Source organism: Podarcis cretensis, assembly GCF_951804945.1.
Source record: "Podarcis cretensis genome assembly, chromosome: 4".
Taxonomy (NCBI): domain Eukaryota; kingdom Metazoa; phylum Chordata; class Lepidosauria; order Squamata; family Lacertidae; genus Podarcis; species Podarcis cretensis.
In genome coordinates, this window is record NC_137173.1 from 10774059 (window position 1) to 10790384 (window position 16326).

A 16326-nucleotide genomic window follows, 5' to 3' on the forward strand; every position below is an offset into this window, starting at 1 on the left:
AGTGGATGGAGTATAAATATATTATTATTATTATTATTATTATTATTATTATTAATAATAATAATTTATTACAGTCATACTTCGTGTTATGTTTGCTTCATGATACATTCTTCCCTGTTGCGTCCTGCGGCGACCCGGAAGTACTGGAAACGGTTACTTCCAGGTTTCGCTGCTCACGCATGCGCAGACACGCAAAATGACATCATGTGCATGCGCAGAAGCAGCGAATCGCAGCCCGTGGATGCACAGATGCGCAGCTGCGGGTTGCATTCTGCTCATGTTGTGAACGGGCCTCCGGAACGGATCCCGTTCGCAACCAGAGGTACCACTGTATTATTATCCTGGAGAAGCTGGAAAATTGCTGCCAATCCAAACAAACAATGCTGCACTATTCTATTGACTGATTCCAAACAGTTATACTCTGCTCCAGTGCTATTTTTCTAGAAAAAAGAAGTGTTGGAACTCACTACGAATGCTTGATGGCATGAAATGACCACTGCGTTAGCGAAGCTTCCCAGGACACCTTCCTGCAGAGCAGAGGAGCGACTCGGCACTCAGTAGGGCAAGCCAAACAAAAATGAAGACAATCCGTGCTCAGTGAGAAGATGGGAGGGAGCAGGCAGATCGCTCTGCCTACCCACCCCCTTCTCTCAACAAGAGGGACAGCAGCAGATGGGGGAAATGTTTGCATTCGGCACCCCGGCAAAAACGAAATTCTGCGCTAAGGAAAATGCAAATGTTATGCTCGGCAATGGAAATCCATCTGCAAATATTGATCTGTTTAGCATAAATTGTATTCATTGGCTCTGATTCACACCTGAGAGAGCCACTTCTGGCCCTGGGCTAAGCGGAAAAAAGGGTCCAACTTAGGGCAACGTCGATTCAAAAGTTCAGCTCCAGAAGGACAGAGAAACAGGCCTCATACTGTCAGAACAGCTGGAGGTGTCGCTATAAAATATATCCATGGATAGAGATAATGAACATACATGCACAATGCCCAAATCCCCATTCATTTCTCTGGCGCGTCACCAGGTGCCCTAGACCAGTGTTTCCCAACCTTGGATCTCTAGCTGTTTTTGGACTACAACTCCCATGATCCCTAGCTAGCAAGATCAATGGTCAGGGATGATGGGAATTGTAGTCTGAAAACAGCTGGAGACCAAAGGTTGGGAAACACTGCCCTAGACATAACTTCCAGCCTTTTCTCTACATTCATGAGGACTAGATGCCTGGCACAAACAGAGCATCTTACACCACTCCAGCCGAACAGGACTTACCTGGTCTCGAGGGGGATGTTACTGTTCAGCAGCCAGTTGTCCTGAGCGTGTGTGGACTCTTGCGTCCCAGCTTGCTGCTCTCCAGAAAGGGAGTGGTCCGTCGGAGCAGGGCTAGGATTGCTTCGCGGGGTAAAGTTCCCTCGATTGAGAGAGTTGATGGAGGCTGCGTGATGTTGGTTTGGCGTGTGAGCGTGGGAAAGTGGAGGCGGCGGGGTTCGGAGCCTGGAGTGGTTCTGAAGACTCGGCGGATGATCTACAGGGAAAACAAAAACACCCCACTGGTGAGTTTCGAGAACCACTTACTTTCGGACATCTCTATCCTACTTTTCTTCCATTGTGGTATCTAATGCATCAGGCACCTGGTTCTCTGGTGGTCCCCTACAGGTGAGGCAATACCTTTCCAGTCACTCCTTTTGGTAAAAGTGTATGCAAGCTCAATTTCATATTGTTGCATTTTTAAATAAAACACATGCATTCCCATTATCATCTTATACCCTATATTCCAGCAGTCAATAGTCCCCCAAGAGTTTTCTAGCTCCTCGAGGCAATTTGCCAGTTTAATTTCACAGTATTTGCACCCCAAACAACTTGGGATCTTTTTTAAAAAATTTTTTTTTACCGTATTGGCCCGAATATAAGCCACACCTTTTTTTTCCAAGTTCTGATCGTGAGAAGTTAAAGTGTGGCGTATATTCATGACCTTACACCACTGGCAAAGTGGCATGGCTCACCCCCCCCCCGGAGCAGGCTGGGAGTGCGGGGCAATGGCGCCTGTTCTATCCACAGCTCCCAAGCCACCCCCAAGCTGCCAAATTTTAAATATATGTCTTATTTGCAGGTGTGTCTTATATTCGGGCCAATACGGTATTTAAAGCTTTTTAGTTCAATTTATTAATTGTGCACAGGAATATCACTGTTTGGATTTGTGCATATCATCTACTTTGAAACGAATGTGTGCGTACAGAATAAGGAAAGGAGATTGATGGCCACAAATGAGATGCAGAAGTCTCCCAAGTCTTTGCACTCTCAAACTCACCCTTATTTTGGGTGGTTGGGGAGACAAAAAGACAGAAGGGAAGATTGCGCCAATTAAATTTGGAAAGAAGCAGTCAGGTTTCTTTTAGCTCGACCAAGCTAAAGCATCGTTTGGTTCTACTTGGCAATTTGACGCAGGTATAATAGTTGTGTTGCCTGCTACAACAGTCTATCTGCTTCCACTATGATATGCTTACAATATTCATAAACAAACCAAGTGTGATACAGACACTGTAAGTGTCTGCTGCTCTGTCTCATGCAAAGCAAGCTACCTCACTTCTGACATCGCCCCTGGCGCCCAGATATATATTGTCATAATCGTATTTCCTGCGAAGTTCCTCGTTTACTGGCTGATTCTTCCTACTAGCCGCAACCCAGGTTAGACTCTGCTTCTATAAAACTGCTAGGTCAATTCCTATTTTACATCCTCGTGATGCGGTTGCTATTACTGACAATGACTTTTGAATTAAGGAAGGCGGAAAGTGTCGCTTCTGTTCTCTGTTTACATAGTTTCTCCAATTTCTTCCCTAAATGCAAAGCAGCAAATTTCTCCAGCGCCTGCCAGTGTGATTTCCCCCCGCAGGGATTTATAAGGTACATTCCTTTCCAGATCGTCATTTACTATTCCACACATACCCCCTCATTCTGAGCCCTAGAGCTTTTCGACTATATTCATGCACACTTATGTCATGTTTCAGCATTGCAGTCGTAATATACCTTGACTGGGATTAAAAAAGGGATTTCTAAAGCTTTTCTCTTTTTTTCGCTCTTTTCAAGTTCTCAAATCGGAGCCCTTAACTAAACAACCTGTGAAATTTGAGTGCCGCAAAGCACCACAGGAAAGCAATGCTTTCGGAGAATACCTGTACCATGACACACCTTTTAGACTGACAAATTTATTACGGTGTATGTCTCTGCGGACCAAAGTCCAGGAAAGCTCTCTCGCAATAAATGTTCCAGTCTTTCATGTGTCTCAAGACTCCCTCTGTTGTTTCAGTTGCAAGACGCTAACACGGCTACCTCTCTGAAGATTACCACCTATATAAGGTTTGCATTTTTCCAAAAGAATGCATGAACTATTTTGCTGGATCAGACCGAGACTTGTCTAAATTCTGCATCCACAAAAGGCCGGCCAGATGGAAATGGGAAGCTCACAGCCAGGCTTGTAGGTAACAGCTGTCTTACAGGACTTCACCCAATGCATCCTATATAATGCCATTGAACATGGAAGTTTCATTTATGCATATTTTAATTGTTGATGTTTTTATTCTTAAATCGCTTCTAGATATCACATAGGCAGAAATTCGTAAATGGAGCTAAGTAAATGAAATTGTTACGCTCTAGTATGAAGACTCTCTCTGAACAGAGGTAACAGTGGTTAATTTAGAACTGCAGGAGCTCATCATGACAGTCCCCAAAGAGAGACAAAAAACACAGACGTTTTATGGACAGTGGTAAACAGCATAATGACCACTGTATTAGGTTCTGTGTGACTGCAATCCCATGTGTCTTTTCTTCAGAGTAAACTCAGTGGAACTTACTTTTGACTGCATAGATTCAAGTTGTAAAACACAGTTTCCCGCCCCCACAAAAGGAAATGCAACATTTAGCTTTTAATGAAACATGACTAGCCTTGCAAGGAAGTGCAAACTGCCAGCAAGAAGCAGTAACCCCATCAAAGATGGGGAAAGACGTACCTAGCCTCTGCCCAATTCTTTCCCTCATCTTCTGACTCCCTCCATGCTAATCTGTCACAAAGAAACTTGAAAGCCTGATTATCACCTCATTCGCTTGCCAGAGCAAGGAGACTCTTTCAGTTACCAAGCTGCAAGGAAAATCCTGTTCCTGCTTTGCACCACTGTATTCCCCCTGCATTACACCACTGTCTCTGAACATGAAGTTTCCGCTGAGCCATCAAAGCTAACACTTGTTGATAAAATATCCATCAGTTTGTCAAATTCTTCCTTAAAGTCACCTGAGCGAAGAAGCCCTTGCCAATTCCACAAGTTAATTTAGATTTCACAAAACGTGCTTTGCAAGAGCCAAATGGCGATTCCTGAAGTCACTATGAGTTAAGTTAGCAGTAATATTAGAAGAAGAATTTGGATTTGATCTCCTGCTTTATCACTACCCGAAGGAGTATCAAGAATCTCCTTTCCCTTCCTCCCCCACAACAAACACTCTGTGAGGTGAGTGGGGCTGAGAGACTTCAGAGAAGTGTGACTGGCCCAAGGTCACCCAGCAGCTGCATGTGGAGGAGCAGAGACGCAAACCCGGTTCACCAGATTACAAGTGCACTGCTCTTAACCACTACACCACACTGGCTCTATATTAGGTTCTTGTAACAACAGAGGTTGCTGGTTAAGATTGCAATGACAGCCTCCTTCGCACAAACACAGCGGAGTTGGCCTTACTACTTCACCTTCAGTGAAGTAGCTTAGTCCTCTCCTCTGTCTGAGCGTGTGGGTTGGAGAAGATCGAGACGCTTTAAAAATGCAAATCAGTGATATTACCTCAAACCCCTCCTGAGGAGGTAACTGAATAACTGATTAAAGAGCATAATTCTCTCTTGCACACACACACTTATCTTTTCCAATCCTGAGCAATGATTATAGCATAATGAAATACACATTTCTGCAGTAAGAAAATAACATTTGTGCTGCATTAGCTCTCCCGATGTTCCCCTCCGAAACGGCACTCTTCAGAGTTATATAGGAAATCAGATTAACAACCTACTTATGCCTCCATTAAAGTAATGAATCAACACGGGGAGGTTACTTTTTTATGTCAGCCAACTACTTCCCGTCCCTTATTTTTACAACTACAAATAATTACACAGAGCAGCTAGCACAACCTTTAAGGGCTCTTTCTGGAGAGGCTGAGTCTCCTGCGTATTTTCGACGGAGATTTCAAATCCGGGAAATATCACAGTTGCGGTGCATGGGGGAATGAAAATAGCACGCCCAAGTTTTCCCTCGCCCCCCCCTCCGAACATGCTGTGATATATGCTACACATACTCCCTGCGAGACATGCGGCCAGGAAAACAATAATTTATTTATTTGTATTCACAAGACGCCTGATAAAAAGCATTCTCGAGGTGTTGAATTAAAACTTACGCCTGAAAGTCAGTAGAAAAATAGCTCAACTGTGGAGCTGCAAACAGGTCATTACAAAGTTTCCCATAAGTGAGACTTTGGTTGCTTCCAAGAGACCTGTTTGCGGTGCATCCATCCTGGTTTGCAGAGAGATTAGGCAACGTTGGCTCTTCAAAGAGCACTCATTATGCTCTGTTTGTGGGGAGGTTAGCTGATCTTTCCTTGTCACTTTCCTCATTGCAAAAAGTCCTTTCGGGGAAGTGGTTTTCATGCACAACCATGTATAATGGTGCAACCCAAATTTGCCAGTACAGTTGTACTTTGGAAGTCGAACGGAATCTGTTCCGGAAGTCCGTTTGACTTCCAAAATGTTTGGAAACCAAAGTGTGGCTTCTGATTGGCTGCAGGAAGTTCCTGCAGCCAATCGGAAGCCACAGAAGCCCCATCAGACGTTTGGCTTCCAAAGAACGTCCACAAACCGGAACACTCACTTTGCGGCGTTTGGGAGTCAAAACGTCTGAGTACCAAGGCATTTGGGATCAAAGGTATGACTTGATTTGAATGATTTGAATCCCACCTGAAAATAGGGACACTCTAGAACAGAGCTTTCCAAACTGTGTGTCATGACACAGTTAGTGTGTCAGCTGCATTGTGTGGGTGTGTCACAGAAACACTCCCCACACTCCTCCGGGGCTGGATAGGGGCCAGTTCAACCTCTGGTTTGCTTGTAAAACTGAATTAAGGTAAAGGGACCCCTGACCATTAGGTCCAGTCATGACCGACTCTGGGGTTGCGGCGCTCATCCCGCTTTACTGGCCGAGGGAGCCGGCGTACAGCTTCCAGGTCATGTGGCCAGCATGATTAAGCCGCTTCTGGCGAACCAGAGCAATGCACGGAAATGCTGTTTACCTTCCCGCTGGAACGGTACCTATTGATCTACTTGCACTTTGACATGCTTTCGAACTGCTAGGTGGGCAGGAGCCAGGACCGAACAACAGGAGCTCACCCCGTCGCAGGAATTCGAACCGCCAACCTTCTGATCGGCAAGTCCTAGGTTCTGTGGTTTAACCCACAGCACCACCTGCGTCCCAATTACCGTGTCGCAAAAGGATGCATGTCTAAAAAATGTGTCGCCAACATGAAAAGTTTAGAAAGCTCTGCTCTAGAAAGTGCCTTTTTTCCGAGAATGGGCTAGATGGCAAACACTGTGGGTCACTTGTTGGGAGAAAGAAAAGGAAACAGCTGCATTGGCCATTGTAGAAACAAATGACTTGCTGCACAGCATTGAAGCATTCCTCACTTGCCCCAGCCCCACTCTGACCCCGCAACTTCTGTGCTTTGCTTTTGGATCGGATTCTGCACAGGAACAGCTGGAGGCGAAGTCAGGAGAGGGCGGGCATTCTAACCTAGTGTTTTGGGGTGGCATTAGCTGTCCTTTTGTTCCTCTGTTCATCATTCGCCATCAATTCTTTTTACCCTTTAGAGAGAGAGAAGGAAAGAAAAGGCAAGGGGGAACTTTTCAGCCCATACAAGTTGGAACAAAGCCATTTTTGTTCAAAGCTCTCCAAACGGCAACATAAACTAGGGACAATTTCTGTCCGGCGGCTGCAGCTTTGACACCCAGCCTGTCAAAATAATTTATAGCTTGCTCTCTCCTGCCCCAGCCACTGTTTCTTCACAAAGACCCACTGATTCCCCCCCCCCGCCCCTCCCAGGCTGGGAAACCATGGGTGCACTTAAGTGTAAAATTTCTTTGCACAGGTGGAAAACCTTCTCTGCTTTGGCTACTCATGTTTTGGAAGCGGTGGTTGCTGTGACCTTTTAGCTTCTTGAAGGCATTCCCTGAATCGGCCTTCAGGCAAGTGTGTGTGTGGGAAATGCACACCCAGAGCAGCACATTGAGGCCATTAAAACAGAGACAGACACACAGTCCTTGCTTTTAGGCCTTACAGTCTAAAAAGACATGACAGAAAAGGAAAAAGGGTGTGGGAGGGAGGAGGGGGAAAATCAAACTTGTGTGTAAGTTCTTAGTTACCTAAAAGGTAAAGGTAAAGGATCCCTGGATGGTTAAGTTCAGTCATAGGTGACTATGGGGTTGCAGTGCTCATCTCGCTTTCAGGCCGAGGGAGCCAGCGTTTGTCCACAGACAGCTTTCTGGGTCATATGGCCAGCAGGACTAAACTGCTTCTGGTGCACAGAGGACCGTGATGAGTGTCAGAGGGCACGGAAACACTGTTTATCTTCCCACTGCAGCGGTACCTATTTGTCTACTTGCACTGGTGAGCTTTCAAATTGATAGGTTGGCAGGAGCTGGGACAGAGCAACAGGAGGTCACCCTGTCATGGGGATTCAAACCACCGACGTTCTGATCAGAGGCGTAGGAAGGTCAGGTGGTACTCGGTGTGGAAAATTTTTTGTCATACACCCCCACCTTGATTTTTTATAGGAAGGCCCCAATCCTGCAGAGTCCTACTGGTCACAGGGCCTGGCTCCTGCACGCACTCCTGACAACTGGACACAGTATTTCGGGTGTAGTCAGACCAAGGCTGAATAGAGCGGACTATGACTTCCCTCGATTGGGAGACTAGACTTCTGCTGATGCAGCCTAGAACAGCATTAGATTTTTTTTTTAATTAAAAATTGAAATTTTTAACCATTTCAGGCTGGGGTCTCTCCTGCGCCTGAAACACCAGAGATTTGACTTCAGACTTTCATCATGCAAGAGAGATACTCTGCGAGGCACCAGGCAGCGTTGAGATTCTTACATTGAAGCGGGTTGGACTAGATGAGCCTTTAGGGTCCCTTCCAACTTTCCAGTTCTATGATTTTAAGATTCTATGGCCCCACTAGAATCCTCTGCTGCAGGAGAGCCCTGTATCCCTATGAATCTCAAAGAAATGTAATGAAATAAAAAAAATTTAAAGCCCAAATATGTAAGCATCTTCCTTCCCTGCCACCCTGCCAACCCTCAGAAAAACTGGTGATGTTCCTTTCCTACCTGCTCCTGGTACCAAATGGTACCGCACAAAGGGGGAAAAGTGACAAGAAATTGGTATAATTCCACAGCAGGGCATAAAGATATATTATCTGTAACTCAAGGTGCACATTTCCATTTCTCCCTCTCTCTTTCTCTCTTTACAGAGAGAGCGAAAACCGTGTTCTGAAGCGGTCTCCTTCATAAAAGCCTATAAATTAAACAATAGAGCGAATAACTGACTGGAAGGTTTTATTGGCCCTAATGTAATACACGCAATTCAGCCGGCTTTTGGGGGGGGGGGGGGAGAGACGGGCTCAAAATTTCATTTCAAAAGGAAAAGGGTACAACAACATAATAAAAATGAATTAAATTAATAAGGATTGGAATCCGGCACACCTTGGGAAGCCTGCGTTTCAAGGCGAGGGCGGAATTGTTGCTGACAGAACCCAAATTAGTTTTACGCCGGCTTTAACCCACAGAGGTTCTAAATAACTTCAGACGTCAGCCATAACACCAGGCTGGCTTGGCCTGAGAATGCCATTGGATGAAGCTCTGGTGAGGGGAGAAAGGAAGCACAAGCGCCCCCATGCTCTGACGCATGCGCGGCTCCACTACGGTGGAAGCAGAACTTTTGACTTCGCCCTCTCTCGGGATTGCGGGAGGATTATAGCTCAGAGGCAGAGTGCAGAGGTTCAGTCCCTGACATTTCCATGTAGAGCTCAGAGAGGGGCCCTCAGCTCTTCCCAAAACCCTGGAGCAGGCATAGGAAAACTCCGGCCCTCCAAATGTTTTGGAACTACAATTCCCACAATCCCTAGCTAACAGGACCAGTGGTCAGGGTTGATTAGAATAGAATAAAACTTATTATTTATACCCTGCCCATCTGGCTGGGTTTCCCCAGCCACTCTGGGCAGCTTCCAACAAAGTATTAAAATACCAGTAAAGGGACCCCTGACCATTAAGTCCAGTCATGGCCGACTCTGGGGTTGCGGCGCTCACCTCGCTTTACTGGCCAAGGGAGCCGGCGTACAGCTTCCGGGTCATGTGGCCAGCAGGACTAAGCTGCTTCTGGAGAATCAGAGCAGCACACAGAAACGCTGTTTACCTTCCTGTTGGAGCGGTACCTATTTATCTACTTGCACTTTGACGTGCTTTCGAACTGCTAGGTTGGCAGGAGTATTAAAATACAGTGGTCTGTTTAACATTAAAAGCTTCCCTAAAGAGGGCTGCCTTCAGATGTTTTCTAAAAGTCTGGTAGTTGTTCTTCTCTTTGACATCTGGTGAGAGGGCTTACCACAGGGCGGGCACCACTACCGAGAAGGCCCTCCACCTGGTTCCCTGTAACCTCACTTCTCACAGGGAGGGAACCGCCAGAAGGCCCTTGGCACTGGACCTCAGTGTCTGGGTTGAATGATGGGGGTGGAGACACTCCTTCAGGTATACAGGACCACCCCTATCGTTCTGCCCGGACACTGAGGTCCAGCTCCGAGGGCCTTCTGGCGCTTCCCTCCCTGTGAGAAGTGAGGTTACAGGGAACCAGACAGAGGGCCTTTTCGGTGGTGGCGCCCGCCCTGTGGAACTCCCTGCCTTCAGATGTGAAGGAAATAAGCAGCTATCCTATTTTTAAAAGACATCTGAAGGCAGCCCTGTTCAGGGAAGCTTTTAATGTTTAGTAGGTTATTGTATTTTAATATTCCGTTGGAAGCCGCCCAGAGTGGCTGGGGAAACTGTGTGCTTGGGCCCAGGGTCTTTTGCCTCACCACCCCCACTACTGACTCCCTGTTGCTCCTCAGCTTCAAAAAATAAAAATAAAAAATGACCCCGGATTCATTGAAAAAAATCTGGTAACTATAGTTTATTGTATAATCACCCCACCCTTTAGGCAACTGGTTCCAGAAACACAGATGGAGAAGCCAATTCCAGGCATTGTGGCTTAATTGCTCCGCGTCTAGTAAAAGGACGATATAGGTATTTCAACTCTTTTGTGGAGTGACATTTTCAGAATAATCTGTTCTATAGCCACAGGAGCACTGACCTTTCAGGAGAAGCAAGAGATGTACTTTTCTATTATCTAGTGACTTTCACCCTACAATATCAAGCAGGCGGAGCCAGCCATGGTGAAGATGTTAGACGCAAAAGAGGCATCCATATCCATTGCCCGTTTGCTCAGAGGTGAGCCCTGTATATTTCAAGAATGGCCTGTTCCTTCCAAGGAAGCAGGGAGACGGTCACAGCAACAAGGTCGCTCTGAAGCAGAAAGTCTCTGAGAAGCGTCACGAGAGCTTTCCAATTGTCATCAGAAGGGAAGTGTCAACTGAAGGCAACAGAACTCGTCCCACTCACCTGTGCACATACCTGCACTCACCTCAGCTCGATGTACCTGTGCTTTGGGAAGTAAGAGAACTCTAGACTCCCAGGAAACCCATAAGCAGGAAGCCAGCCCCTCTTGGCAAACGTTGCAAGTGTTGTTCAGGGCTAGGTTGCCTCCAAACGTAAAGGATTCCTATAATCTTCCTGACCACAATACCTCAAGGACCGCCTCTTTTCCTATGAACCCACTCGGTCTCTGAGATCAACTTCTGAGGCCCTCCTTTGTGTGCCTTCTCCTCAAGAGGTCCAGAGGGTGGCAACACAAGAACGGGGCCTTCTCTGCACTGGCTCCCCATCTGTGGAATGCTCTCCCCAGGGAAGTTCACCTGGCGCCTTCATTATACACCTTTAAAGATAAAGGTAAAGGTAAATCTCGCTTTACTGGCCGAGGGAGCCAGCGTACAGCTTCCGGGTCATGTTGCCAGCATGACTAAGCCGCTTCTGGCGAACCAGAGCAGCGCACGCAAATGCCATTTACCTTCCTGCCAGAGCGGTACCTATTTATCTACTTGCACTTTGACGTGTTTTCGAACTGCTAGGTTGGCAGGAGCAGGGACCGAGCAATGGGAGCTCACCCTGTCACGGGGATTCGAACCGCCGACCTTCTGATTGGCAAATCCTAGGCTCTGTGGTTTAACCCACAGTGCCACCCCCTCCCATTATACACCTTTAGGTGCTGGGTAAAAACATTCCTTTTAAACCAGGCCTTTGGTTGATCTTATTGACATCTAACACCCTTTTAGAATGTGGCTTTTTTGGGGGTGGGGGTTATTGGGTTACTGCTTTTGGTTTGATTTTATATGTTGTGGTCTTGTTGTGATCCGCCCTGAGATTTCCGAGTAGAGGGTGGTGTATAAATTGAATAAATAATAAAGAATTATAATGACCAATAGGCACTGATAAACCTAGCCTAAGCTATCAATATTCTGATCCCTTACCCACTTACATAAAGGAACTTGCAGCTTCTCTTCTCCCCCTGCCAGCCCCCCAAAATCTTCTCCAGAGGGTCCCCCAACCTTCTAGAGCAGCCTTTCTCAACCTGTGGGTCCCCAGATGTTGTTGAACCACAACTCCCATCACCCCTAGCTAGCAAGGCCAGAGCTCAGGGATGATCGGAGTTGTAGTCCAACAACATCTGGGGACCCACAGGTTGAGAACCGCTGTTTTAGAGCATATCTTGAGGGTGCACCGAGGGGGACAGAGGAGGAAGGAGAGGCCCCATGCATGAGTGGATGATGGCCACTCACTATAGTGGATTTCAGCCAGATTACAGAGACTAACGAACAATAAAATTTAAATTCTTATAGCAAAACGCTCCCATGTTCCCTCTTCTGGCTGTACATATAGGACACATTAACCCCGCATGGCCTCAGGGACAGTCCCAGCATCGCTTAGCTTCAGCAAATGAAGTCCTTCTAAGCATTCATAGAATCACAGGATTGTAGGAGTTGCAAGGGACCCTGAGGGTCACCTAGTCCCACCCCCTCCAATGCAGGAATCTTTTTGCCCAACGTCGGATTCGAACCCACAACCCTAAGATAAAGAGTTTCGTGCTCTACAGACGGAGCTATCTCTGGTACCTTCCATCCACAAAGCTCTAAAACTGCCACCATCACTTTCATCAGAGCCAACTGACGAAGCCGAAACGTTTTGCCGTAGGAATTTTAAAATCCTGTTTCGTTAGCCGCTGCGGTAATTGTGGTTTTGGTGATTAAGTGCATCCTATCAGGATCTAGAACAAATTTGTCTGAAGTGCGCTCTCTGTCTCTCTCTCTCTCTCTCTCTCAATGCAATCAGTGTAGGGCAACTTTTATGAAACAAACAGTCTGGGATTCGGAGCTATTTAATCAAACGCAGTAGTCATAGGCTCATCTCCTGCTATAAAACGCTGCTTCTAATTTCTGCTGCCAACGTTGCCCCCACGAAGCAGTGGGGGGCAAGTTTAGCATTCTGAATGACTGCAAAGGAACAGCTGAAAAACATTGCAGCGCCTACATATCTTTGTACCTGGCAACCCGAGGATATTAAAGAACTCTAGAATTGGAAACAATATCCAAGAGGGATTACACCTCTGAGTACACATCATAAACCTGCTACATTTTTTTCCCCTTAAGTGCAAAGTAAACTTTTCATTAGATTTCTTATTTTCGTTTTCCTGCAGAAAGAAAATTAAAAATTTCTGCTGCCTACACGGCCCTGCGCATTCAGGGTTTTTTTTTTTTCCCTTTTAAAATAATATTATGTTCGCCAGGCAGCGAAGCCTTACGATATATTTATTCCTCCATATAAAAATGCTTAAGGTGCAATCAATCCTTACTCCTGAGTAACTCTCACTGAACTTGACACGGCTTATTTCTGCAAAGAATTGCAGCATCACTCTCATGCATGTTTACATTACTATCGTCTTCCGGTAACTGGCAGCGCAGATCTAATCTGCTCTACCTAGGAGGAAGCTCCAGTGAGTTCATTGTGGCCTCCTCCAAAATAAGCAAGGTTAGCAGTGCAGCCTAACTCCTTAATACACATCAGTCTGTGAGGCATTGAAACACACATCAATGGCTGTGTTCGAAATTCCCCAGATGCATTTTGCTACTGGCAAAGGTCCAATTGCGAGAGCCAGTGTGGTGTAGTGGTTAAGAGCGGTGGACTAGTAATCTGGGGGACCGGGTTCGCGTCTCCGCTCCTCCACATGCAGCTGCTGGGTGACCTTGGGCCAGTCACACTTCTTTGAAGTCTCTCAGCCCCACTCACCTCACAGAGTGTTTGTTGTGGGGGAGGAAGGGAAAGGAGATTGTTGGCTGCTTTGAGACTCCTTTGGGTAGTGATAAAGCGGGATATCAAATCCAAACTCTTCTTCAATTGCAACTACTGTACGTGCAGATTTCTGGGTGACAGTTTGGCAACCGCAGTTTAAAAGCCTCTGCCTCAGTCCGCAGTTCAGAGTTCCTGAACTTTTCAAGTTGGTGACACACCTTTTGAACACGCATCGTTTCGTGACAAGGGAATTCAGTTTTGCATCGTTTCGCGACACAGTAAGTCAGTTTTACTAGCAAACCACAGATTAGACCAATGCCTTTCCAGCCCCAGGACGACTGTGAGGAGGGTTCGTGCGACACACCTACACACCACAGCCAACACACTAACGCATGGGTAGGCAAACGAAGACCCGGGGCCAGATCTGGCCCAATTGCCTTTTAAATCCAGCCCGTGGACAGTCCAGTAATCAGCGTGTTTTTCCATGAGTAGAATGTGTCCTTTTATTTAAAATGCATCTCTGGGTTATTTGTGGGGCATAGGAATTTGTTCATTTTTTTATCTTTTTCAAAATGTAGTCAGGCCCCCCACAAGGTCTGAGAGACAGTGGACCAGCTCCATGCTGAAAAAGTTTGCTGACCCCTGCACTAATATGTTGCAACACACAGTTTGGAAAGCTCTGCCATAGTTAATGCTACAGTGGTACCTCTGGATGCAAACGGGATCCGTTCCGGAGCCCCGTTCGCATCCTGAAGCGAACGCAACCCACTTCTGAACATCCACGGGTCACAATTTGCTGCTTCGGCGCATGCACATGATGTCATTTTGAGCGTCTGCGCATGCGTGAGCGGCAAAACCCGGAAGTAACACGTTCCGTTGCTTCTTGGTCGTCATGGAGCGTAACCTGAAAACGCTCAACCTGAAGCATATTCAACCCGAGGTATGAATGTATTTCCATTTCCACTGTGTTTCTCCTCCTTGCAAATTTCTTGCCAGCAAATTGTTGCAAGAGTGAACTACAATCCAGCAATGTACTTGAGATCATATAATTGCAGCACTGGAAGATATCCCAAAGGTCATCTGCTGTGGCGACCGTAACCTAGGTTTAAGGTGCCATGGGGTGCCTAGCATATATATCTGAGTTTCTAACACTGGTCAGTGGTGAGCAGGGTCGCTGTAGGGATTAAAAGGGGGTGGGTTGAACAAGGAAGAGCGTACATCTCCCGTGTTGAGCGATTGCCAGTGATGTCACACCCATAACTTCTCCTATCTTGTGCGAAGCGGTTATGTAGCGGTACACACCTTCCATTGTACTGCTCTATCGCACTGAGCTGTCTTAATTTAATTGCATTAGAGTCTATTAGAATGCTTAAGAGATAAGGAAAAAATCCATAGCATCTCTGTCTCTCCCTCTCGCCTAAACAATCTGATTATAAAAGTGGCAAGGTAGTCAAAATACATTAGGCCAAACAAACATACACTGCAGATGGCCTTTCTCTCTCCCCCGCCCATTGTCCCTCTGCCATTGACTTACTCGGAGGGGGATGGTGGAGAATACTGCTAATTACACTGAGTTGCATTGATTCCATCACCACCCCAATCTCCCCCAAGAGGATGGGTTACTGTGTCCTCCCAGACTCTTAAATGTTTAAGGTTAGAATAAAACTGCCATCTGATAATGGTTGAAGAGTCACCTTTACGGAGAGGCGAAACTGTCAAGCTCAGCAGCGCCATTTTCCTCCTTCTTAGGCTCTGCTTTCCAAACAAGCTTCCAAATGGGACGGGAAGCACAACTCTCCTGCGCCAAAGGAAGCACAGAGGTGCAATTGGGTGAGAACCCAATGCACTCGGCTAGGAAGCACAGAAGGGGCAAAATGGCAGATGCATCTCCTTCTGAGCTTCTCCTCTAGCAAGAGTCAGCAGACCATCCCATTCCCATATGACACCGGTCTTGAAAGACCTACACTGGCTCCCAGTACATTTCCGAGCACAATTCAAAGTGTTGGTGCTGACCTTTAAAGCCCTAAACAGCCTCGGTCCAGTATACCTGAAGGAGCATCTCCACCTCCATCGTTCTGCCCAGACACTGAGGTCCAGCTCCGAGGGCCTTCTGGCGGTTCCCTCACTGCGAGAAGCCAAAGTTACAGGGAACCAGGCAGAGGGCCTTCTTGGTAGTGGCACCCGCCCTGTGGAACGCCCTCCCATCAGATATCAAAGAGAAAAACAACTACCAAACTTTTGGAAGACATCTGAAGGCAGCCCTGTTTAGGGAAGTTTTTAATGTTGAATAGGTTATTGTATTTTAGTGTTTTGTTGGAAGCTGCCCAGAGTGGCTGGAGAAACCCAGTCAGATGGGCGGGGTATAAATAATAATAATAATAATAATAATAATAATAATAATAATAATAATTTTCTGCGTACACCTGGGGAAATCAAAGGACAGTTCCACCCACTGGAGCCAGAGGCAGGAAGAGACACCGCAACTGGGATAACTTAATTTTCAGCCCCCACCCAGCTGCCTCTCGCAGTCGCAGAAACGGTCTTATGCTACGTCAGACTATTTGCTCATATGTTCCAGTGCCACCTTCTTTGAATGGTTTCAGCTCTTTGGGTTCTCCGGCAGAGTATTCTACATACTTCCTGATCCCTTTGCAAAACAGAAATGCTGGAGGCTGACCCATCAGAAGAACTTAAAGAAGCAAAGTCACTTGAGCCAGGGACAGTCCACATATATACAAGAAACTCCAGCGGGTGCAGAATGCCGCGGCGAGACTCCTTATGGGGTCCTCGCTGTGGGATCACATTCACCCGGTGCTA

General features: G+C 46.6%; 1 protein-coding gene across 10 annotated transcripts in view; it reads right to left on the minus strand.

Annotated features, from left to right (window-relative positions):
* TENM4 (teneurin transmembrane protein 4) overlaps window positions 1-16326 on the minus strand; it is a 649734-nt gene that overhangs the window by 232008 nt on the left and 401400 nt on the right. For all 10 annotated transcript variants that reach the window (XM_079973241.1, XM_079973246.1, XM_079973247.1 and 7 more), the window contains one exon: window positions 1278-1530. In XM_079973241.1, the coding sequence (XP_079829367.1) occupies window positions 1278-1530 (253 nt within the window). The remainder of the gene's footprint in view (window positions 1-1277; window positions 1531-16326) is intronic.